Source organism: Amphiura filiformis, chromosome 6, assembly GCF_039555335.1.
Source record: "Amphiura filiformis chromosome 6, Afil_fr2py, whole genome shotgun sequence".
NCBI classification, from domain to species: domain Eukaryota; kingdom Metazoa; phylum Echinodermata; class Ophiuroidea; order Amphilepidida; family Amphiuridae; genus Amphiura; species Amphiura filiformis.
The window spans coordinates 28,775,765-28,803,347 of record NC_092633.1 but is presented as its reverse complement, the minus strand read 5'-3'; the positions used below and the strand labels follow the sequence as shown (position 1 = coordinate 28,803,347).

General features: G+C 36.1%; 1 protein-coding gene across 1 annotated transcript in view; it reads left to right on the top strand.

Annotated features, from left to right (window-relative positions):
• LOC140154445 (guanine nucleotide exchange factor DBS-like) overlaps positions 1–27,583 on the top strand; it is a 157,676-nt gene that overhangs the window by 85,687 nt on the left and 44,406 nt on the right. Inside the window, exons 8-11 of the mRNA XM_072177010.1 lie at positions 17,249–17,517; positions 20,126–20,240; positions 23,835–23,954; positions 26,355–26,546. Coding sequence (XP_072033111.1) covers positions 17,249–17,517; positions 20,126–20,240; positions 23,835–23,954; positions 26,355–26,546 — 696 coding nt within the window. The remainder of the gene's footprint in view (positions 1–17,248; positions 17,518–20,125; positions 20,241–23,834; positions 23,955–26,354; positions 26,547–27,583) is intronic.

Genomic DNA, 27,583 nt, shown 5'->3' with positions numbered 1-27,583 from the left:
TCACTTGTATTGGGTGAAGTCATCAACAGATGGTAACTCGAAATCTTGATTTGTAAATATTGAGGATTATTTTGGATTACGACTGTTGCCATGGAAACTAAATAAGCTGGTGAAAGTTTTGGATTCTCTTGCTGTTGCCATGGGAACATATAGAGTAAGTTGTGAGGTGTCTTTATATAGATAGTGATTTCTCATCATATATCGTACGCATGTTGTATCTTGGTCTTTGGTAGGCCGCAATATAAAGTTGCAGATGGATGACACAATCTGATATACTCAGGCCAATGTTAAACATTTTAACATTGAGTAATACTAATAATCATCTTAAAGTTATTGCTCAAAGGCTTTGTAATGCTGGCCAGCATCTGTAGCAAAAGCAATTATGTCAGGCAATTATGACATTTAGAAGTAGGCCTATCTGTTTTTATTTATATTATTTGTTGCTTTTTACTCCTTGTTTCTTGCGAATATTTCACACTTGTAATTTACCCTATATTTGTCTTACTTAGTCAGATTCAGTCAAATATTAAGCCAAAGATAAGGGATTTTCTCACTCTTTAATAAGTTAGTGCAAGATTTTTGTAGATATACATAATATGGGTAAATCCATATAGTTTCAGTAGGCCTACTATGGGACCAGGGATTATGATACACTTGACCTGATGATGGAAGTGACTAACTAATTGACCCAAGATCATTATGTGAAATGATCTGATCCAGTGGCTAGCAATAGTGAAATTGTGATACATCAAAATATGGAATGGAACAAAAAAGCAAAATTGTGCAGTTAATTAGTATGTGGCAGTGTCAGTCACTTGACTTTAAAAAAGCCATGGATTTATTGCAATTACTTAAAGAACATTACACTTTAACAGAAAGCCACTGACCATTTTTCTCAGGACACACCTTATATTACCATTCAGCATGATGTAACTTTATAATACAGGTGCAGAACCCTAATCAGAATACACATATAGAATAACCATTGCAGCCTGGATTAGCTCCCTGAGTTTCCTGGACAATTAGCAGGAAGTTTCTTGTCCAGTGGTATTTGAAGGTAGCTCAACACACATCCACACACCAGAATGTAGCACCTAACTAATTGAGCTAACTGTTCTGCTTTGATTTGAGTAGTGTATTCAATATGATGAAATAGGGGAAAATAAGAAAGAATTCATTTGTTAATTTTAGGGTTTGCACAGCCAATATTTGGTTAGTTTTAAAGTATAGATGGAATTAAAAATATTTACTAGATCAAGTAAAAAGTATAGCCACATAAAAAACCACAGTTATATAAATTATGAGTAATATAATATATCATACAAAATATTATATAAGATGGATTTAATTAATTAAATTATCAATGAAAGGATGCACATGCTTGTATCGATGTATGTCAACTTAGTGGTTGAATATAGAACATAATAGTACCCTAATAAATCTAATTATACATTTGTATCAACTTCTACAATGACCAAATGACAGATCATTTAATTTACGTAACTCAAATCATAGCTTACAAGAATCAGTGACTGCAATATATCAGTAGGACTCTCAAATTCTTCTTAAAGGATACCACAGTAGGTGCAGTCACAACCTGATCTGGTAATTGGCTCCAATGCTTTGAGTAGAAGTGGTTTCAAAGTTGTGTTCTGGAATGTCTTTGAAGTAATTTCATGGAATGGCCTCTGAGATTTTTGTTGGGGAGAGGGGAAAACTTGTCAGCATGAGTCTTATAATGTCCATGAAGGAACTTGTACTGGTAAGTACACAAGTACTATGAGTCTTCTGCTTTCCAAAGATTCCATTTGGATATCATTATTGCAAAGGTGTAAGCAGTTGAACTGCACTTTCTCTATCGCCTCAATATATTTCTCAAGACTGCAACAGAGCACTGCATGATTTCCGACCGCAATCATATGTCACATATATTTCAAAGAATTCAGTTTAACACTACATGTTCAGTAGTCTGTCCTTTTTACAATCTGTTTGTAGACATTTCTGGAAGATTAAGTGGTGGCGCTATTACGGTAACCATCTGTACAGATTATTGATTCTGATTGGCATGTGGTGATGTAATGACCTATTTTTAGAAATGATGTAATGTGCTGTAATATATAATTGAATTGAGCAGTAGCATATATACAGAGATGCCAACCCTCCCTATTTTAGAGGGAGACTCCCTATTTTTGTAAAAAATTTTGTCCATTTTGATACCCAAATTTGGCAACCTCTGGCAAGTTTTGTGCCATTGAAGTTGCATGTAATTTTGAAAACTTCCCCATTTTTTTGTTTGAATACTCCCTATTTTCTAGATGTTAATATTGGCAACTCTGATAATACTGTTGTGTCACATGATCTGTAATCTGGCCTAATGCTCAGCAAATGAAATTGATGAAAGAAGATTCTCATTTGATGTTTGATTTATTTGGGTTCATTAATCATAATTTACGGCAATGATATTTGCAAAATAGAACACAGTTTGTAACCTATGATTTACATCGTGCGCATGAAAAAATACCATAACCTGTAACCTATAATTATTTTAACAGCACAGAATGTATATTCGTACTTTTTTGATGGTATGTATATCGAACAGACAAGTTATAAGTAATGTGAAAGTAGTATTTCTAGTATTTGAGCGTGCACATACTATCTAGAATCTATTATTTAGCATGGGGGTTTTAGATAATGCATTGTTTAGCGTGCAGGTTTATATAATTTGGGCTATGAAGGGTAGTTCGCGAATATAATGCACGGGAGAAGCATACATAACGATGAATAGAAACGGGCACTAGAAGTATATGTATGGATAACCTAATTGTGAGTTAATTATCAGTTGAGTAACAGGAAGACTAAGAAAGCCTTGGAATTACTGACCTTTAAGATGACCTAATTAGAAGTTGATTTCCGTAAGCACAAGTCAATTTATTAATATCTGAGTGTTTATCTAATTTATTGTACCATAGTAGTGTCTTCATAATTTCAGGGTTATCTGATGAACTTGTCAATCAAAAAATGTACTTTGAGATTCTCACAAGAAAACTTGAGCCTGTAGATGCGGTCCAAATATGAAGAGATTGCATAAATTGGGCTATTCCATTTAAAATCCACACTACCCCATTGGAAGATTTTGGAAATAGCTGCCGCAGAGGGAGTATGAATATTATTCATAATCCCTCTGTGGAACATGTTTCCAAAATCTTCCACATGGGTAATGTAATATTCAAATGGAATAGCCCATTGCATGTGAGAGGCATGCTTCATATTTCTAACATCTATAGCTTCTATAGATGTCGTTAAAATATTTGAGTTTGATGCAACTTTGTAATCCTTATGCTGCTGATTTTAACGTAAGGTTAGATTTCCAAAGATTGACAGTAAGAAAGGCAAGATGTGTAAATTTCAAAGAAAACAAACTTTATAATCATTACAGCTAAACAATTAGATTATAACACAAATAAGTAATATCTGTGTTTTAATGTAAATGATAGGAAGGTGGTTAGCATCAATGATGCATTGCAAAAATAATTTCTAGAGATTGAACACTTTTTTGGACAAAATATCATAAATCCAAGTGTGTGAAAATAATGGATCCAAAACATAATAATGATAAAATTGGATTATTTGTGCCCAATATTTATTGGTCTTGCTATGAGTTTTAAAATATTGCACTAGACTATGTCTCGTCCAATATTTTAAAACTCATAGATTGACCAATAAATATGGGCTCAATCGATTCAATTTTATATCAGACTTGAGCCATAGGTCAAAGGTCATATGTGGTCAAGAGCCTAAAAATGATAAAAAAATAGTCTCATTGGATTATTGACTATGTGTGGTGTTCATTACCCATATCTTCATATGCCCGACCTATTTTTGACTGCCGTCTTTTTTTGTAATCCTTTGTACACTTTGAGACGAGCCCTTTGGCCTGATCCTAATGAAAGCCTGTCAGTAGATGAGGCCAATGAAACTCTGATCTCATATAATGTATTCCTGTTGTCAAACTGTACCCAATAATTAGTCTCGTGTTCTATGATCTGCTTGGTCATGTCTGCTGCCTCAGACTTGGCTTCATATGGGTGGAGTTTAGGGGTGCCCTGGCTAGTTCTCAAGTGTCTGTGGTCAGTAGTGTACTTTATATCGCAGAGGAAGCCAGAGGTGCCCTAGCCAGTTTTCAGGTGTCTGTGATCAGTATTGTACTTCCTACAGTAGAAGAAGCATATAGTCATACCCCATGGGTGTGCAATACTAATATATGTTACTCATTCTTTAGGGTCAATAGATAGATGCTATAATATGATGGACTGTACACAATGATGGTCATTGGATCTATAGGAAAGGTTATAGTAGGCCTGCTAAGATTTTTTTTTTGCGATTTAAAATTTTCGTTTGGCGGATTTGGAGAGTCCCTGGACCTAAAGCCATGTGCTGAAATCATTCATGGTTGATTTAAAAAAAAATATTGGGAAAAAATCACTTGAAACTTGAGCTTGTGTTCACTGCATAATCTATTCAAGCATAATGAATTAACCAAACAAGGGATCGCAGACTTTCAGGCCTCTTCTTGGCCTTTCCTGTGATTCCTTCACTCTTGCATTTTGTATTATGATTTTTGTATGAATTCTATTTTTGTTATTTGATGAGAGAAAAAAATGAATGAATTAATGAATGAATGAATGAATGAATGAATGAATTTGCCCCCTTACAAACTTGTAATTTTATTGGTGATTGCCCCAAATGTCAAAAAATGCATTTGGAGCCAAAATATGTGATATGCGCTACAAATAATGCAATTGCAATAATGCAGTTGCATATTCTTAGCAGTCATAGGTTACAGGGTATCATAAAGTCAGAAACTCTTGGTTATAAAAATGATATTTGGGACATGGAGCATAATAGCAAAGTGTGTAGTATGTTCTGAAGTAGGTGGAAGAGTGCAATAGAAGCTCATGTAGTGTGTCAAACATTTGGTTCTTGATGGAACAAACCACAAACCATGTCTGTGGGTTTGTGTAGATTTTTGTGCATTTTACGTTGTTACATGACACACTCTGATTCAATCAGACTAAAGGCAGCTATAATGAAATTGAGATATGGGCAAAAATAATGAGCAAACAATATTATAAACATAAAGAAAATGGACATATAAAAAGGTCATAACTTTTCAAGCAAGTATGCCAGGGACATGGGGATAGGCATGTTCACGATAATGTTATTATCGTCTATCGTGATAAATTTTCATTATCGCGATCGCAATATAATAGTTTGACAGGCCAGAATATTTTGATGGTAAAACTGTGTCTTCAATTTAAAACCGAAAAGCAGGCAGATGACACAGAATACGAAACCGAGAGTGAACAATCCGACAATGGCGCCAATGACAATACCACTAGCGCCACCCGACAATGGCGCCAATGACAATACCACTAGCAATAGCGCCACCAGATACAAACTAACAATATTTTTCAATGTTTTTAAGCTTCCCTCATTATCGATTGTCGCGATATATTTTGCTGGCGATATACAATATTGAAAAAGTGGCGATGAACATGCTTATGTGGGGATCTCAAGATTTGGTACTGATCATTCAGTGATCAAATTAGTATTAGTAATAACTCATTTTTTGAAATCACCTGCTTTGATCTGAGTAGACATGTTACATAATCCTGGTAATGAAATAGCCAGAGATGAGCAAAGTAAAATTTAGATACCTCAGTATTATAGAAATTCTTATGCTCACGACATGAGCTCACATTTGACTTAGTTATTTTCATGATATGAATTAAGTCAGATAGAGTTCACACAGTGGCCATAACTGTCTTAGCCTAGAGAGACCCTTGTGGAAACCGAGCCAGCATCAAAACATTGATTGCAACAGACCATATGAAATCAGACGTCATATTGGCAAGCCACAATATAACACAAGGGAAATGTCACCCATGACTAACACAGTGCAACTTAAAGGAACTTCAAACTTTTGAATGTTTCCTTATCTACATTTGAAATTTGTCATTTTATGATTCATGTAATTGTCTATTTGTCCTTATTATGCTATAGTTACAGGAGGTCATGTTGGTGTTGGGTTTCAGACATATTCCCTCATCGGACTATTAAACCTGGGGCAACCCGGATGTGCTCAATTTTATGACAATTGACTCTTGTCTTGCTCAAAGATTTGAATGGACAAGTGTTATGTAAGCATATATTTCTTCAGTATGATTCTGAATATCCTTATTCTGAGCATTGACTTTCACAATCATGCATTTTCAGTTCGCATGCTTGAGCAAAATGTGTGTAACATTTTGACCAGTAAATAAACCAACTTTTTCAAGGGCTTTTCAGGCCCTTTGATTTGAAATCTACAGTCCCTCATAATTGTCATTGGCAAATCAGCAACAGTTAATGCCACGGATTCATGATTAAGTCAGTATTTGCTCTATCTTGGTGACTTTGATGACAAAGTTTTAAAGATGGATTTCCCTGTGGGCCCACCTTGATTTTCACAGGCTTTTTGCCTGAAGGCCCACCTTATTTTAAAGCCATAATGTTTGATTTGCACAACAGTGACGCCTCAATTTTTCTTGAATTTCTACTTTTTGCATGGTTGTAATGCCCATTGATGTACTAAAATACCATGTGAAAGACTGAGCCTGAAGTACTTTAATTACAGTAAAAGTTTTTATATTACGTAATGGCTAAACACATTGCATGCATGTGTATCATTGAATCAGTGGCGTATAAACTGAGTGCATCACTGTTCGCCTTAACGTATTGATGTATGAACTGTGTGAAGCTCCGCCAAGAATCACGATGATACGATCGCTGGAGGCACTGGAATGAAATAGTAATTTTCCTTCATTTTACCTCATTTGTTTAGCTCGAAATTAAAAGGGGACAATGTGATCAGTGAAAAGTAACATTTAAATAAGAACCTATTCTTTATGCAAATCACATATTATTGCTTTAAGCATTGACTTTGATATTTTAATTATGTTTATAAATATAGTAAGAAATTATAGTGAAACCATCACTAGATAAAGTGCTCAACTATAAAATATAGGAGCGAAATATATTATTATTAGTGAAATTACCACATCCATACGAAACAAATTTGTATTACGATGTGGTAATTTCACTAATAATAATATATGTTTAGAAATAAGTAAAGTTCGCAGGAAAATATTAATAAAAAATGCACCAGCGAGCAGCAAATTTATGAGTAAAGAAAACCAGTCCGCAAACTGAAGACAGGACAACCCACTCAAATGGACAGAAATGCAATACTTGGTGAAAAAAAATTCCAGTAGGTACACTGCTCTTCCTTGTGATCAAATAAGAACATAACCTAATTCTAAGCTAAATATTGCAACACAGACACAGCCAAAGATATGTCTTTATAGCAATAGAGATAGCAAAATGTGTTATTTTGTGTAGCACAAGTACTAGATGTGATAGATAAAAAAATTGGAAATGCACGATAATTTCATGGAAAAAGTAAAGAGGTCAAAATAATTACTGTTATCCTTAGTAACCCTAAATGTTAGTGGTGTACATTGTGGGCTAGACTGGGATAGAGGTGGTTTCCGTTTCAACACATAGATACCATGTTGTCATATCTTCCTATTTCCAGTTCCTGCCTGCCTGCCTGCCTGCTTGCCCTGTTTTTCACCATTTGACTTCTGATGAAGGTGGACATTTGACTTCTGATGAAGGTGGACAACTGTAAAATTTGTTTGTGGGAAAAAACACATTTATATTTTGATGAATAATTTAAGTATTCTCAGAAAAATTCTAAGAGTAGGTTAAGCACCTGTACAGACTAATTGAGTATATCATTCTTTCATCTATGTGTCATGTGGTAACATAAGCAGAAATATCTTGCCACACATCACTAGCAAATTTCACTGGCCATGGCCATCAGAGCCACGCAGAACCTTCAGTTTCGGGGTTGGTACTCTGCCAATGAGCCTATGTCAGTCCAGGTCATAGGCGTGATAGGGGGGATAAATCCCCAATATTTTGCCAGGGGATGGTCCATACAATCATCCCCCCAATGTTAATGCCTTAATATGGGTTTCTAACCAAATTAACCTTATATTTGCCCATTTTAGCCCCAAATGTGCAAATGTTTGCGCGATATGCGCACATTAATTCCACTTTTGCACCAATTTGTACCATAAACTTATTCTGTCACCAAATGGTGCTGGATTCTCTATACTTCAAGAAATTTTTTTCCAACCTCATCCCCCCTGTCAAAAAGAAATCTACGCCACTGGTCCAGGGAAGAAGAGATAGGTCTTCAATTCACCTGTGTCCATTACACTTCTTAATACTTCCCTCTCACCTGCTCCTCCATCTCACATCTCCATCACACATCTCTATCATACATCTCCATCACACGTCTCCATCATACATCTCCGTCACACGTCTCCATTACAACTAAACTATTGACAACTTCTAAGGGAGTTGTCAATATCAAGAAGCAGGTGCCCTTGCCTGTACAGATTCTTATTTGACATTTTAAAAATGAACAATTTGTTGCTCACCTTCAAATGAAAACACCTGTATAACATGTTATGGTTCAGAAGTCTCTTTAAAGCAAACCGGATTTACCATAATAATGCAAATTCATAGGGTAACCACATTTGAACCGAAAATAAAGTAGTTGAGATGAAAAAGTTGATAAGAATATTGTGCAGATTAGGTGTGTATTGTCAACGTTTATTTGACGGGAAATTGAAGATCAGACAGCTTGTCAAGCTCACGTTTTATAATTTAGTGAAGAATATTCGTACCACATTTAATCAAGTATTTTTCCATGACATTTGAATTTGATATCCTAGCAAAGTGCAGATGTTATACTGAACCGCTGCTGTTGCCCAGGGTCCATTTGCTAAATTCGGTCATGATATAACTATGTTTATTCTATGTCATGGTAAAGTGGACTAATTTCCTAAAGCATGAATGTAACTACTAACATACAATGTATCTGTTATGTAGAATTTTGCAGCATGCACTTTCAGTTATATGTCAATTTCGCCCAAGTTTAGCACAGGGCCAAGTGGGCCCAGGGACCACGACCTAGAGATGGACCAAAATTGACGCCTGTGTGTGTGATTTTGACCAAATTAATCTCATATTTGACCATTTCCGCTTAAAAGTGTCAATCTTTGCATTCTTCATGCAAATTTGTCCCAATTTCAACCATTTGACTATTTTAACTTCAATGTATGGCAAAAGTTTTTATGGGCTTCAGGTGCATTTGTATTATCCAAAGAACCGGGGGCTAATCAAGTTGCTATGCCCAGGGGTCAGCAAAAGGTAAATCCGACCCAGACTTTTGTAAACATATTTTAAGATTTTATGAGTTGTAACATCCCATTATCCATAAACCGATGTTTTCCAAATTTGAAACAAACAAACAAAAGATTTGCTTATTCTTGTAGGCAACTGTTGTAGTCGGACTTCCGTAATGGCTCTCCAAACTGCTCAATCCAGAATTCAGTTCTTGATGTCAGGCCTAGATACTAGTAGTCCTCTATCATCTGCCAACATCTTAATGTTTCCTTCTTAGGTGGCCCTTATGCTCATTTCTCATGATCATGTTTGGGCTGCCACATGAGAACCCTCAATGCTGCTTTCTTTTTTCGTTCGCTCCTAGCAAAGTGACCTCTGGGATGTAAATCTTCAGGAAATTTCCTGATTTCAGGAAATTTTGCCTGGATCTTTTCTTTACAAAGTATAGGGAAACACACATTTTCAGGAAATGTTAAAGCAATTTCAGGAAATCATGCCAGTGTTTGTTTTCATCCCTGCTGACCTGCAAACTTTGCCGTGGAACATTTAGTGCTTTCCGCAATAACAAGTTTTTTAAACATTGTCCAAGCTGTTGCATGCTTTCCAAACTTATCAAAGATTTTAAAAAAACCATATTTTGTAACCAAACCCCTTCCTCAAAAAAACCCACAATCCCAAAATCTTAACCCCACAATCCACAAAATTAGGTTTCGCTTTGTGTATGAGTAAAATCACAAACCAAGTTGGAATTTCTGCTGAAACTTGTATGATAGTTCAAGGACACATTTATTGTGTTAGGTTTTATAAAAGTTTGAAAGTTTAAATTCTCTTGTTCATTAGTTGTGACTTGTTTGCCTTATAATCACAGCTGGACTGGACATGAAAGCCTGTAATCTTTGTGTCACCAGACCCCCCCAATCCACCCCATTCCCACATTTAGTTTTTCCATATGAACAGTAATATATCTTTTTAATGCCAGCTATTACCGTAATGTTTGACCTAAAGGATATACTATATTAGATACTTTTAAGTATGAATTAATAATGTCTTTTAACACCATGTAGTAATACTAGGAACTTGATACTAAAAAGTACATTAAAGGCAGAGGAAGAAAGTTTATGGCAGTTTAATGAGGTATTTATTTGGGTTGGGTTCATGAATGTTTCAGAAGTTTTTGTTTCTAGTTGTCAGTGATAAGATGGTTCTTGTTATAAAGAAACTTGGATCATATTTGAAAGTTTGGACCTTTTGGCCTACCGTGTCGTGATTAATACTTAGACCACAACAATAACAACAACAAAATAAGCCAGTTCAAGGCTAGACCTAGTGCGGACACATTTAAACAACATATTTGTTTGTTTGTTTACCCGATAACCATTTAATCACCCACATCATGTACAAGTGTCCCTAAGTATAAGTTGAAGTTCACCCAGTTATTATATCATCATAAGCATGAGTGAGAATAAGGTCAGCTGATAAACTTTGGACCATTCACAAAACAGGAAATGTACATGGCAACTACAGCGCACCATATAAGGTTGCACACATACCGTATATGGAATTTCAACTTCCTTACTGTAACGCTATATACATCAAATATGGACATTAGGGTTCTAAATATGGTAGTTAGTCACACCCATGGTTAATTTAGTAGAGTGCCTTCAGCAGAACATAGGTGTTACCTTGTTGTGGTGGTTACCGGACTATTTAGTAATATCCTAATTTAATCAGAAAATTGATCCATGACCGAAGAATATTTGGGCTGGCTGGGTAGAGAATACTCTAGACTGTAGTCACTATATGTAGGCTGCTCACTTTTAACCAAAGTTTCAAGCAATTCAGGATTATACCATATTACTCCAACTTGTGGACTTGTAATTTGTTGGGAATTGATACAAAACAATATGTATTGCTCATTTGTGGATATTTGTATTAAACCGGACCTATGGTTGCCTATGTTTGTGTTTAGTGATTGTTTACGAAAAATTAAGGTATGTATAAAACTTCAGAAATCATTGGTTAACAAGAATTTGTAACATATTCGATTAAGAAAGGGTTGTTTTATTCACTTTTAGTTTCAAGTTTTGAGTTAAGTACTGTCTAGTATATCTGTATGGTTTTTGAAATGGAAATTATTTGGAGATTGATAATTCAGCTATGACTTACCAAACTTCAAAGATTTGTTATAGCTTGACAAAGATAATAAAATGAGTGGGGAACATTGGTATTGATGTTGGGCTGCAGTAGGTCATGACATGATATAGTTGAGTTTAATTCAGTTATTAATCAAAAGGTCTTTTTAAAATATTTTTTTAAACTTTTGCTTGATAAATAGGCCTTGATAATGGGCATTTATCATATATATTAGGAGTTTCAAATATTTTGACATCAGAAAAGTACAGACCTGTAGCCAGGATTTTTTGTGGGGTTGCAGATTTTCCAAAAGCAGACCTTATCACGAGAAATCTTCATTCTGGCCAAAAGGAGACCATTATATACCTCTTTTACAATTGAGTTTTGGGTCTATATTTTAGGTAAATTTCACAGGAAGTTCTTGATTTATGGTATATTTATCAAAACATATGACAATTTGGCCCAATTTGAGTACTTTTTACAGACAAAGTCATACCCTGCACCCTGGCTATTGGCCTGGATGAGTACGAAACTGTCAAGCTTTTGTCAGGATTAGCTTCAGGACAAATCAATTACTACGTATGAATATAGACTGACCCTTGTCTTCATTTATGATCACAGTGGACTGCCCCTTGCCTAATGATATGTAAGGGGCTGTGCAATAATTATGAGCCCTGGGGTAGGGTAAAATTGGGAGGGGGGGCAAGAGCCAAAAGGGGGGGGGACAAGCAATTTTTGGCAAGCTGAGAGGGGGTGCAAGTGATTTTGGCACACATTCTTGGGGCGCCTTATAAATAAAACACTCTAAAAAGGCTTAGGAAAACCGTACGGAAACACTTTTCCAAATTTTCCTGCTCACTGCGCTCGCAACACGCATATAGACCATTTAAGGTTTGCAAATTGGTATGTGCGGGGGGGGGGGCAAAGATTTTTGGCAGGCCGAGGGGGGGGGGAAAGTGATATTTGGCTGGCCGAGAGGGGGGGGCAAGCGATTTTTGGCGAGCCATTCGGAAATTTACCCCCTGGCTCATAATTATTGCACAGCCCCTAAGTAATTGCCCCATTATCTATATACTTGTACTGCAAGGATGGTGACTTTGAAAAGAGTTGAAAAAAAACTAGGCCTTTTGAAGATGGCTTCGATTGTATGTGCTGTGGTGGGGTTGGGTGTGTGTGTGTGGGGGGGGGGTATAATGAACTGGTACATAAAAAATATTCATTAATAACTCTGTATGTAAAGTAATTTATCAATTCTTTTTTATGAACCATTTTACAGCAATATCCAATTTAAATTTTTGTATGTGAGGCATCAGAGTTTTGAATGAAAGCACACTCTACATAATGTAGGGTTGCAAGAACTCTCCATTTTCTTGAACATGATTGACACTGAAGTACATTTTTGCAAGTGCATAAGAATTGGCCCAAAATATTCATCTATCATCATCAGTCCACCTTATGTTTTAGACAATGATCAGACAGATTTGCAAAGGCAGTTAATAATATCACAGTTTACTTGTTGTAAAGTCACTGGATGGGCGCTTATAGGGGCATGGGCGGTTAATGGAAAGAACACGGAACCTGTTCTTTTAGATTACATATTTTTCTTCAGATTTTTACAAATGTGTACAAGTATGGGATGTCCTCATATTTCTACAGTAAGCCAAAAAATTAAGGTACCTGTTATGTTCACCCCTGTATATTATAAACAAAGACAGATAATCATAATTGGAACCAGCAGCCAATTGCTGCATCTTTTAGCTCGAATTTAAGACCTCATTTGTTGAAATTGTTCTAGAAATAAAAACATGACGATCCGAAAACCCAAGGAAGATGCCAATTCAAAAGTTGCAGTTTGCACAAGTGCATGCCCTATTGATTTGTACACAAGCGTTCGCAAACAAGATAACTAGCGCCGTGCTTCCAGTGATTAGCATGTTAAAACTAGCATCGTACTTTCATTTCATTCTCAACCAATTTTAACAAATAAGGTCTTAAATTAGAGCTAACGAGTACAGGTATTGGCTGCTTGTTTTAATTTTGACATGCATGTCTTCATTTAGGATATACAGGGGTGAACACAACTGGTACCTTAATTATTTGGCTTACTGTATGTTGTGGCAATCAGTGTTGTGGCTTTGTAAATGCCAAAAATATAAAATAAAATATCAGCCTCTTTGTATGTTCCCATCTCCCTAGGTTAGAAAAAGATTTTTGGACACACCTGTGATAATTATGGTCAGCTTAAAAGATTTCTTTTGCATTTGGAAATGAAGAGAAAAGTTTAAAAAATACCTTGCTTCAGTCTTAAAGGAGGATTTTGTGATCCTAGTATCCTCTTTTTATGACACTTTTCAGAAGATATCTACGAAAAAAGCTTATTCCCAAAATTTTAGTTGATTCCGATTTTGCGTTTGCGAGTTATGCATGATTTATGTGTATTACACTGCTCCATAGGCCACTGTTGTAATTTCGTTCTGGTATACCAGAATGAAATTCAAATTTGACAATATTTTTTGCTGAACGAATTAATCTGCAAGAAATTTTTGGTACATAAACATTATGTAGCCAGAGGTTTCCAGTGGTATAAAAATCTCAATTTTTTTGGGAGAAAAGTGGGGGGATGAGGCTGTGGATCACAAAATGCCCTTTTAAATACCTTGCTTCAGTCTTCCATAGGGAAACCAAAGTCATGTTAACACGTTGAGTGAGGATGTGGTGTGGCTCTATAAAGGCTTCTTTAAATTATGTGACTCACTTTCATTTGATAGATGATGGCCTGTTAGCTGTCACAAAGATTTAAGTTGCTGTGTTAATAGCTCTGCTGCCTTCTCTTTAGGCTTTTCATAAAATTAATATGAAAATCTCCAGAATGTGTGTTTTTAAATCATTAATAAACAATACATTCAGATAGCGGAGTGTCATAACTAAATTCAAGGATAGTTTTAAGATATGGTAGAGTAAAAGATAACAAATGTGTGCCAGGAATTGTGTAAGATTGATGGTGATCATGTTATTGCTACTTAGTAAATGTTGTGTAATGTATGTGACAGCAAACTAAGGGGAGGCTTACTACCAGGCAGGGTGTGCCAGGTGTGGGGGAATCAACATAGATTTCCACAGATTACAATTCTTTCCATATAACACCAAATTGATATGCCACGTACATCTGCAGTTTGTATCAATGGTACCCATTGTTGTAATGTATGTGATTGATGATTTGCTGACATAAATTTGTCAAATCATGATATATTGAAGGTTTACAGCACCACACTGCACCAGGAGTGTATAGGTGCATATAATTGCACCTTCGTGCGCAAGACTTTTGTAGCTACGGTCTGTGCCTCTTGATTGTGTAAGCATCACAAGAGCTGGGCCCACAAGGATTAAAACAAGCAGGTTCCTCCCGCTCTTGTCAGGATACTTGTGCACATACGGCATATTGTTATGGTCTTTCTCATAAATGCAAAGACACGCAATGCTGGGGAGACACATACAATCAAACAATCGGCCTTCATGAATATGCGAAACTTGTCAGCATGCAAAGTGCAGGGACTTTTCCTGTTGGTGAATGGTCCGTATCTCTATAGTCTTTGCCTTGGACAGAATACTTAAAAAGCAAACAGCATTTAAGCAGTGCTCATTGGATGTTTTTGTTGCTGCATGACAGGAGTAACTTTTTGTGATAGGTAACTTTTTGTGATAGGTGTAATGTAGGGAGTATTCTTAAACACTTGAGAATGGTCTTGCAATCTTATGGTTCTTACCTGTGTGATATGACACAATATCATACACTTTGGCGCATGCGAGTCGATGCGATACTTGTAGGCGCTATTTGAACCAATCGGAAGTGCATAGCAACAACAAGACTGATTGATTCTAAGCCCTAGGTAATTTCTTGTAAAATGTAGAATTTAATTCGATTAAAATTTGGTATACTTATAATTAACATATTTATTTGAATTATAGTGTTTAAGAATGAGAATAAAGGTATTGTTTTTAGCCGCTATCGTGCATCTATCATCTCATATAATATGCGACATCATTATTTTTGGCGTAAAACAACTCGGCTACGCCTCGTTGTTTTACTTAAAATAATGATGTCGCCCATGTTATATGAGACGATAGATGCACCCTATGGCCCCAGCGGCTAAAAACAATACTTTTATTCTCTAACTGTCCACACCTCCATGACAGATGGCTACACATATTAGGACCACAAGTTAAGGGTCCTGACTCGGCTGTTTTTGCAGGAACGTGTTTTATATTGAAATGTGCATTCTTTGTGCAACTATTGAACCTCACCACAATCAAGTATTTCCTTAATTCATTACGATATAAATATGCATCTAATTATCTCATTTAGTTGCTCTGTGTCCTTTGATGGGTATATAATTTCATATAAATGCAGCTGGGTCAATTTGCCGGGGCCGAGGCGATGAAAGATTATCCATTTCACACGTCTGGGTATATAGTGCCGGAATGATACGGATAGAGCTTGTCATTGTTGAATGGAAATAGAGGCTTTGGAATTGATATGATGAAGATTAGAGATGTTTCCCTAATGTATACCAGGTGTGATTATCTACTTATTGTGGTAATGTGATACCTAATTGAATTATTCAACAATTATAAGATTTGAGAGAAAAGGGCAGGTTGATCTTTTAATGATTTGAGACAAACCACATGTGTGTTAATAATAAATTTATTACAACGTTTTAATATCAAATACCGTAAAATATCGTCTACAAGCATATATATGCCTCTAAACGAGGTTTTTTTTGACACAAGAGACAAGAGGCAGACACTCTCAACAAAAACGTTATTCTAATGTATGTGATGTGGTATCTTTTGTCTCACCTGAACTTGTTTCACAATATTGCTAGCTGTAGTTAAAGTTTGTTCGGCTTATATAAGGCGGAAATTATTCGGCTTTGATTACTGCGCGAATCAATAAAGTCCCAACTCACGCTCGCATAAATTCACATAAGCGTGCACCAGTCATGCATTACACAACACATAACTAGCGTAAGCACTGCACCCAACAGCGAGCATGCCATTCTATATCAATACACAGTATTATTTTTTCCGCATTATATAAACCGAACAAACATTAGAGCCAAGGCAAAGACACCACCAGTCAAATAACAGTGGTCAGTAGTGACCAGCGCATTCAAGGCTTTGCTGATGCTTCCTCCTAGTTTTCTCCTGCACTCACAATTTAAGAGATATCATATGGTGGCAATTTCAGAGAATGTAGCCCTACAAAGCCTGTAAAAATACACTGTGAATCAAATATTTGACACATATGGGGGCTCCTATTGGGGTGGTAAAGAAGTGTATAGGTGCTAAAGAAGAATGGGTACATGTACTACGCAATCAGTACTGATTCCCCTGCGATGTATAGTGACCTGTTGTTCCAGTATATGAGATGGTGTGGTAATAATGGCAGCTTCCATAGCTGTTGTCTACATCTGACATGGCAATCAATGCTCAATTCTACAATGTTGTATGATACTTTGAATGAAAATGCTTTCACCTACATACGTGTATATAGAATATGCATACTGGGAGAACAAAGTTTAACATGATCATGTGTGCAGATGAAACATTTCAAATGCAGTTTTCTTGTTTTTACATTTACTATCACATATGAGCCTTCACTTTTATTTCAAGAATTTTGTCTTGACAAATCAGAATTCAGATCATAAAAGAATGATTGTAAATTGTTGTGAAAGGTAAATGATAAATTGTTGTGAAAGATACATGACTGTCAATATGTTAATGTTGTGTTTTATTTTGTATTTTTTTACAGGCAATTGAAAGGTTTGCTAGCAATTGCAAGGAGAGGTCGTCAGCCGTCCAAACACTCTCTGATGAACTCACACAAACACCTCTTTCTAATGATGAAGATGGCGCCCTCGAGATGCTGCTAGAACATCGAAAACGTCACATGGAGGTCGGGGAAGACCTGACCAGTGCAATGAAGTATGGGCAGACCCTGCTGAGCTGTATGAGGCGTCCACTACAAGAATTTCCAGATCAGAACCCAGATAAAATCGCAACAACTTGTGCAATAGAAAGGTGATATATCATTCTGTTATTTAGGGGTTTATCAGTAGGATTGACAGCATGATCATTTGTTCATGTCAGAGGCAGACTTGAGGCCATAAACAAAGATTAAATTATGTTGCTTAGAATCGGCTCTCAACCAATCACATGCATAACTTCATGAATAATCCTGAATCAAACAATTCAATCATATTTTATTATTTATAAACACACAGACGCAAATGGAGGTTATTGATATCTTTTATGCTTCATTCAACATGTTATGCTCTTGAACAAGTTACTCTTGTACTGGCTGCCATAGTTATGGACCGCGGAATATCCCCGGGGCTACAGTGCCCCTTGAAAACAAACAGACAGTTGGTGACATATTCACTTTTCAAGGGCAAATAATAACCGTAATTGTGAGGACATTGAGAAGTGCATAACCATTTGTTGTATTTCCGTATAGACTAGAATGCAGATTGGAGACAACAAATTGCTGACTTGAATTTATTTCATATTCTAAGCTTAAAAATACAAAAGCACACCATAGAATACTGGATTTGAAATGGGGGAAACACACATTATATGTGACCCATCACATCGAAACAGACCACCTCGCGGCAGAAATGAAAATGGAGATTTAAACACTAGGATAAACTGCTGCTTTTTAGCTTGAACATGACACCTTACTTGTTGAATACAGGTACAGTAAAAATGTTTTATGAGGCAAAACAAGCTCAGAATTCTTTTTATTTTCTTTATATTTTTCCATCTTCTTTCATTTATCTGCCAACGAAGCTAGCCGCGAAGTGGTCTGTTTCGATGTGATGGGTCACATATTCATATCTAAACAGTATCTTGCAGTTTAGAGTCTCGAGAGCCTTATAATTTGTTAGCATTGAGACAATTGATAAAAGTGGATCAGAACATTATAAACACAAAGTATTTCTAAACCTGATGAGAAAAATCAAGCTTTAGATTCGGGTTCAGAAAGTAGAGTACTCAATGGTCAAATTTACTCTAACCCTATTGCCCCAGGCCTATTTTGGCGAGGGGGAAGGAAAGACGGAAGGAAGAAACAAAGAAGAAGAGAACATTTTTTCCTCAGGGGCGTTTTTGAACCTGGGACTCCCCGGGTGCCAGACATGCGCACTGTCATACCTTACCACAGGGGTCTAACTTGGCCAGCCAAGCTTTCTGTGACCATATGACTGTTCGCATGATGATGCAATCACATCACATGGGATACCCACACTTGCAGATGCTTTGTGAATTGAGATTTTTTGATGTTTGGTTTATTAGGGTTAACAACAATGAGCTTATGCTTTAGTTTAGTTCTGAGTCAAACCGTAATTAAGAGATGATCATCATGAAAATTACAATTTTACTGGACAAAAAATTAAATGCACGAGAATTTGATCACTTATTTAAAGCTCAATGATACCAGCATTTACAGGGTATTCCAAAGTGATTAGTATCCCAAAGTGATTACTATCCATGTATCAGGCAATTTCTATAGTATTTTGGCATTTACTTGACTATTAATATGTGATAACATTACTTTTACCTTAAATTTGACAACACAAGATCCATAATCGCTATGTCAGACTTTTGATTTTGTGCAAGTACTCATATATTTTGTAGAAGGTTGTTTAATTTTCTCCATCATGTTGAGACACACTTTATCTCATTTTGCACATCATATCATTGGCTCTGGAACCGGGGGCCTGCCCCCCCAATAATTTTGGTGGCTATGGACAAGCACCATTGGGGCCCCTAATAACTTTGACCAGGTGCCATTGCCCCCCCCCCCCATATATAAAATCTTCTGGAGCCTCTGCATATTATACCATGAACAAACCTATTACCTTCTAGACTCCGTATGTGATGGCATCACATTAGATTATCATGAATACAGGTTTTCCTTCCCTTTCCAATCACCTCGTCACTACATTCTTCCTGTCAACCTGTCTGCCACATTACAACATAATGATAGCACGCAACTAGTGGGCTTCATGCTGTATTGTTATCTCTCAACTTGATCGTCTAAATAATGTAAAAGTAGTCATTTTCGCGAGGTTTTATTTTCATAAATTTTGCGAATAGAGGTTACCACAAATTTAACAACTCGCAAATATGGCATTTTGACATATGATAACATTGGTGTAAATTTGACAAAAATATCAACAAATACAAAAGTCTTCTGTGTTGGAAATTGCGAAAATATCTGTACACAAAGATAACCACTTACACAGTAACCCCTTTGACAGTCGCACAATATATGAAATGGAATCAAAACTGTTTACAATATTATATTACAATAAGGTCAATAATTAGTGAGAACAACCATTTTCTAGTTTTTCTTTCTTTCTCACAAAAAGACAGCAATAACAAAATGTTTGTTGCGTAATATGATGCTTATAAATTTTGATAAGGAATATCAGAAATATCTCTCTTTATATCTTGTACTATTGAATCAAATATAACATGCATATTACTCATACATGTAGGACCCAAAAATACAAAAAAAGTCTTAGAAAGCTGAATGTACAAAAACATGTAGTTAACTATGCAAACAAACTTGAAAATCTTTCTTTATAATTGAAATAACTTTGTGTCAATTCTGTACATATTTCAGACTGCTGGTTCAGCTTGAGGAAACAGAGAAGAATTTTGAAACACTATGGGAGGAGCATGAGCTCAAGCTGTCACAGTGCTTAGATTTAAGGCGATTTGAAAATGAATTCACACAGGTGAGATGAGTATGGTGTATGTATGGGGTGTGTAGGTTTGAAGCTCTAGGAGCATGAGCTTAAGCTGTCACAGTGCTTAGATTTAAGGCGATTTGAAAATGAATTCACACAGGTTCGAACCCACAATCTATGTATCCATAGTCTAATGCCTACACGACTGTGCTATGATTCGTTGTGCCAGAAAGGTGTTTGTTTATGATACTTATTGATTACAGAATAAAGTGCATACACACAATATACTATTACTAGTATATTAGTACTAATAAATACGAATATAATCCTAACCCTAACCCTAATCCCTAACCCTTACCCTAACACTAACCCTAAACCCTAACCCTAACCCTAACCCTAACCCTAACCCTAACCCTAACCCTAACCCTAACCCTAACCCTAAACCCTAAACCCTAAACCATAACCATAACCCTAACCATAACCCCGAACCCTAACCCCTAACCATAAGACCCTAACCCTAAGACCCTAACCCTGACAATAATGAACCTTGCCTCGGACTATGCGGTTAGTGATATATTGCGGCCCATTATGGTTGTAGAAAGAAATTAAGCAGGCGGGTATAGGGTATTACCTCACTTTGGATGCATGTTTTTAGACAAGGTGAGGATTGAAAAAATGACCTCACTTTGAATGTGTTGTTCCTCATGTCCTCACTTTGAATGCCATTAGTGTATGTATGGGGGTGTGTAGGTTTCAAGCTCTAAGAGCATGAGCTTAAGCTGTCACAGTGCTTAGATTTAAGCCAATTTTGTAAATAACTTAAACTGGCAAGAATACTAGGTGTGTAAGTGTGTGGTGGATGTTTATGGGTGTGGGGGTGTGTTTACTGACAAATGAGGACATGAACATGACACTTCACATCTAAACCATTTACCACATTGTAAGGGGGGCTGTCCTCGGAGGTTTGCAAATGACCACAATTATATGTATAATGCATATGTGAGATACGTCCTCTATCATGCATATATTACTGTCCGCAGTTGCTAGGTAAAATTGCATCTTATACAGACGAAAAAAAATGTCAAAAATAGTCTTTGGTGTGTCAATTGAAAGCATCTGAAAGCGTCTGATTCAGACGTCTGCATTTGCATAATCCTAAAATGTGTCTACGTTTGGAGGAAAACATGTGTAGGGGTGTGTATGCAAGATGTCAAATGATGTGGGGTGTGCTTGTGCATTTGTTGTATCTCACCACTTCTGCCTATGTGTATGTTGAGTGTATAATGTGCATGTGTATGGGTGTTAATGTGTGTGAATATGCATTTATGATTGGGTATAATATGTGAATAAAAGGCACTTATTGGAATGTAGTAGGGGTGCATTCTTACTTTCACACTTTTCAAAGTTTTCAAACTTTCGAAGGTTTTGAACTTGTTGGAGTAAGGTTACATTGGTGTCACTTACAAAAAAGAATTGCAGACTTTCTTGAAGTTTCATCCATCATCTCACATGACTTAAAACATAGGTCTCACTTTTGTCAGTCAGCTTCAAGCAAACACAGCAAGTGCTTTTTTTCCTATTTAAATATATTTTCCTCAATATAAAATTGTATAATCGGGAAAAGTGAATTTGAAAATTTTGAAATAAATCGTGAGTCAGATGTTTTTATCAAGTTTGGTACTGATGCATGGCCAAATGCCAAGGACTAAAAATATCAAACCACTAATCCCTAGTGTGAGATCTATTTTTATGTTAGTAAATTGATTGAACAAAATATATGTTATACACATATCAGGGTATCAGTTGCTAATTGAAAGGGTTTCCATTTAATTTACCGATGTCTCAAGGAATGTTTCTTTAGTATTTTGATTGACATTGTATTGTTTGCTGGTATAAAATTACTTTTATTCAGCAGGGACTATTTTCAATGATAAGATTTGACAAACAGGTTTTTGGATTGGATTGGATTTTCATTGTTTGCTGTTACAAAACTACACAACAGACCACGATGGCCTCATCCCAATGGCATCGTTCAATAACCTCAATGAAACAATCATAGTTCAAAATTCGACCTCAAGTTGCAGAGTATGAGTTTTTCTACCCAAATTTTCAAAGGTCATTCAATGAATGTGCTAATGTATGGGGGTGAAAGAACTGCGCACTGATACTAGTGATCGATGAGCTTGTTGTGGATCCTAGTGCTAGCAGAAGACAAATGAGTTAACAGGTACAAAATGGAGGAATTGATTTCGATATATAAATCACATTTTGTACCAAGCTGCAATCTGGTTTTCTGGAGTCATTTACAGAATGTTGCAATAAAATACCTTTTTGGTCAGAATTTTAGATCAATTGAAATAAGGATTGTCTGAAAATAAAGCACATAAAGGGTTACTGTTTTGCCAAATCATTCGGTCTGCTGCATTTGTTTGCAAGAGTCAGAAATAGCGGGATATTTGGTCAAATTATCAAGTCAGGATCCGTAGTTTGTCTTGTATTAAACCCTGAAGATGTGAGTCATCAACAGACTTTGTGTTTGCTACTTGCCATTTTCATAATTCTATAAGACGTGATAAAATCCAAGTATTCGCATGGAAAACCTGTCATCCAGGTTTGGAATACACACATGCATGCAGGTCTTGGGTACATGATAAGCAATGGAAAGAACTGGGTTATATTTATATATGTAGCCATTGGATGTACTTTGTGCTTTTAATTTGTGATACCACAAGTGTGTGGGTTTTGCAATCATGCTACATGGAACTTGTGAAGTGCATTTTAAGTGTTGATAAAAGTTTCATTTCCCTTTTTGGATTTTACCGGAATATAACAAGCATGTGGTAATTATTGGATTGTTATCAAATGGAAGGAGCTAAGTACGTATAGGAATATGAGGGGAAAACTTATGTAAGTTGTGGCAAAGATGGATATTTTTGCATGGTGGCCTTCCATGTGATTTAGTTTAGGCATGGCATATGCATTCTGGGTCCTTTGTGAAATATTTTTACACTAGAACGTGTTGCCTGTGTGCATGTTGTGTCTTGGTGTTTGCTGCCAAACAGCAGATTCTTCTCAACATACCAGCAATGGGCACATCCTCACTTATTAGCTGGTATGGACTACAGATAACAGGATAACATAAGGGTGATATTTGGATGGAACTGTAAAATATCCAGGGTTTGTTGCTTTTTGACCAGGTGTGTCTGTACCAGACACACCTGACTATCAGACTACAGTAGTCTGATAGTGAAAGTTGCATCCTCGGTTAGAAAGTGTATGGCGAAAAGTGTATGACGAGTGGAAAGTGTATGCTGAGTGTAAGCCGAACATCCATGGTATGGTGAGCAATCACATAAGACGAGGGAGTGTGTGGATATGTGACAGATTGTGTGTTTGGTCACGGTGTGTATAACAGGATGGTGAGACTGATGCAAGTTGGAGTGAGGAAGGATTACACAGCTACCCTCAATGATTTATGGGGATAAAATGAAAGGGACACACCTTCAGATCGGACACTGATAATTTCAGATTTTATGATACCGGTCATAAACACCACATTATTGATATTTTTGTTCAGATTTTCAATCAATTGTATATTTTGTCCACCGACACAAATTTATTGCAATCTCTGTTTACTTTCAGGTGCTTATCATACTAGATAATATCCATGATAAAATCAATTCTGCTATGGAATTAGGAGACTCTGTGTCCAGAGTACAGTACCTTATCCGCATCCATGAAGACCTACAAAATGACGGCCAGGTATGTAATCAGACATTATACATGTAGGTGATATATTCTGTTATTGAACATAGAAATGAACGTATGTGGCACGATCTGGTCCGTGGACTGCGTGGAGGCCAAATGTGGCAAATTTAAAATTGAGATCAAGGCAAAAATATGGAAGAAAATAATAATAATAAAATACATAGGAAAATATACATACAAAACATCGCAACTTTAAAATATGCTAGACCTTTGGTGTTTCCAGTATATGATAGCCTAATGTTTGTATAAGGTAATAATTACAGTATCTCAATTTTCAAAAATGCCTTTGCCTCCACAGACCAGATCGTGTTACATATTATAGCCAGAATTCATTTTTAGAAGTGCTGAATTTGGAAAAGTATACTTTCTAGACAGACTGAAAGCCCTGATGTATTAATTGAATTACGAAGTTGTGCATATACTCTGTAGGTTTTGTATGAGGTAAAGGAGGAAGAAATTATGGTTCAGGTTAATTTAGATTTAAGATTTCTAAAGCTGTGTAAAGTTTTGGTGAATTCTGATTTGTCAAATGCAGCAAGCATCAATTGTTTATGTTTGCTGAAGGTACACTAGTTTAATCCCTCTGCATCACAAAATGGCAGTTTCCCATAGCTTTACATGTGATGTCATACACAAAGGTCTCTGTCTCCCTCTTGAATTCTTTGTTTAGCACATTGTTTATAAAACCTGCTGCTTGAAAAGTATGAATGAGTAGGTTATTGAAAAGGAGAACGGTCACGTCCCAAAGTTTGTTTGTGCTTGTGATGCTTATAAATGGCAGGAAACACTTAAAGCTAGCCAATATATACATTATAACACAGAGATTATGAATGGGATTGGGCGGTTACTGCAATCAGTGACCATGTCAAGGCTGCACTAGCCACAGGCACAGTTTTGATCATTTGACTAAAGAAAAGTGTAACTTGAGCAAAGTTGTGTTTTGTCTTTAGGTGTAAGCAAGTAAATAAGTATGCAAGGAACAGTTTTTAAAGTATTTGATTATAGGTTAAAAAGTGTAAATTAATTACTTGATGAGATATTAGACAAATCAATGCATTCTGAGATGTTGATGTGTCTAATGCACAAACCCTGCGGGTTGAATACATATATAATTGGACTTACATCAAAGTTCAGTAAAGGTAGGTTTCTTGAGAAACAGGTATTTTATAAAGCAGTTTTAAACCTATTTAATACACAACAAAGAAACAGAACCATTTCTTTTGCTATTGTTACGGTATATTTCTTTCAAAATGTCAGGAAATAGCAGGAAGGGTGCAATTATAAAAGAGTTCAATTTGACACTTTTAATACTATTGCAACAGTATAATTTCTTGATCAAAAATGTCAGAAAATGGCATTATAGAGTGTACAATAAAAGAGTGCAATTTGACACTTTTAATACACTGCATATTTTGTTTATGTTTTTTCTGATGGTTATTGGCTATGTTGTATAATAATATAGTATGATGTTCAGTCAACTGATATGATGTACTTTCAGTTAGTGATTGTACATTTCAGCAGCTCCTCTTTATAGTAGGTCATCTTGAAAGGACTAAGTTCCTATTTATAGAGTGCACACTACGTTTTACAGAGAATTCTACCATAACAATCTTTAACAATAACTTTTAAGTGTTTGGATTGGTGTAGCATATCCTAACATAATCATTCTCATGGCCAAATTATGGCTATAGTGCACTTACCCATCTGGCAAGATACCACAATATTGACCTTTTTATTACACAATATCTTCCTGTCACATGTCCTGTATTGTAACTGATACAATGCTACAAAGTCATGAGTAATTAAATTGCGACCAGATCAAGATTCATTATGATGTTTAAATTCAAACGGCCTAAAACTGATCGAAAATCATCATCAACAAGGAATTTACTACATTGTAGAGTTAAAACTAGTGCTCAGAGATATTGTCATATACGACCAAATGTATCAAGAGAAAAGGGACCAGATTTAGTGGAATATTTGAATGGATATATATGTTTGGGTGACAGAGACCAGGATGACGACGAAGTCTATGGTGACCAGGATAGTTGCAGTGATGACCAGGCCACTAATCAGGTGAAAGTGCACACAAAATTAATCAGGTGGAAGTACACACAGATTCTGGTGAAAGTACACACAAAATTTCCTGGGCCATTTGAGTGTTTATATTTTACAGATGCTTTGTACCAAATTATAGTTGTTTTCATGTATGAATAGACTTATTGGTATAGACTGAGCTCATGTGTTCACCAGAATCCTTGACGATGGTTATAGTTCTATTATAGACCACAGTAGTACCGACAGAAAAAGTTCAGAGCTTTCAATTTCTTTAGATAAAAATCCATACATTTGCCAAGTTTTTAATAGACATGTTATGTGTGATTTGCATTGCAGGCTGCTCTTGACCGAGCTGATAAATTTGGAGAACAAGGGAACAACTTAATAGACCAAAACCATTATGCTGTGGATTGTATTAAACCAAAATGCAGTGAAGTGTCAACAAAAACACGGGAAATTAGTGAGAAAATAAAGAAGAGAGCTATGGTACTAGAAAGATCTCTCGACTTACAACAAAGAATAGAAAAGGTAAGATACATTATAATACGAAGATGGTATATGAGTGGGAAGCATTAATTTTGGGATAATTTGAGGAAAATGTAAAATTTCATGAAACTTTGATTTCAAGGATTCTTATACTAGGTTTTATTTTTCAGATTCATCTGTTCAACATCAATTTGTAATTCTTTCTGTGATATGCAAAGGATTTCCAACATTTTAAAGCAATAAATGCCCAATTGAAATATTCTCATTTAAAGTTTGTTTCTCCATGAATACAGTAAGCCAAAAAATTATGGTACCAGTTGCGTTCACCCCCTGTATATCCTAAACAAAGGCAAACACGTCATAATTGGAACCAATAGCTGCATCTTTCAGCTCGAATTTAAGACCTCATTCGTTGACATTGTCCAAAAAATAAAGACACAACGATCCAAAAACCCAAGGAAGATGCTAATATAAAAGTTGCAGTTTGCCACATTACATGCCCTATTGATTTGCACACAAAGCGTACGCGAACACGCCAACTAGCGCTGTGCTTTCATTGATTAGCACGAAAAACTAGCATCGTGCTTTCATTGATTAGAACAAAAAAGTGCAACTTTTTATTTTGTATCTTCATCAGGTTTTGGACTACCGTTTCTTTAATTCTCAACCAATATCAACAAATAAGGTCTTAAATCAGAGCTAAAAAGTAGAGGCATCGGCTGCTTGTTTTAATTTTGACACATTTGTCTTTATTTAGAATATACAGGGGTGAACACAACTGCTACCTTAATTCTTTTGCTTACTGTATATGATTGAATAATATTATATATAGCTTGAGATTGTGGTTTTCCCATGGCAATGTGTTGTGCACTTAGGCCATGCTCTTCACCCCTATTGCCTCTTCCCACCCAGGTGTACAAATGGATAGTGGCTTTATTCAATGCCCAGAAGATAACATACTCACTGTAGAGGAGGTGTAGCGGCCTCCTGCCATTCATTTCAAAAGAGGGATGGGTACTCCTTTCTGTGAATACCAGTTCGTCCCCTTTACCTTTTTTTTCCAAAATATTACCTAAAAA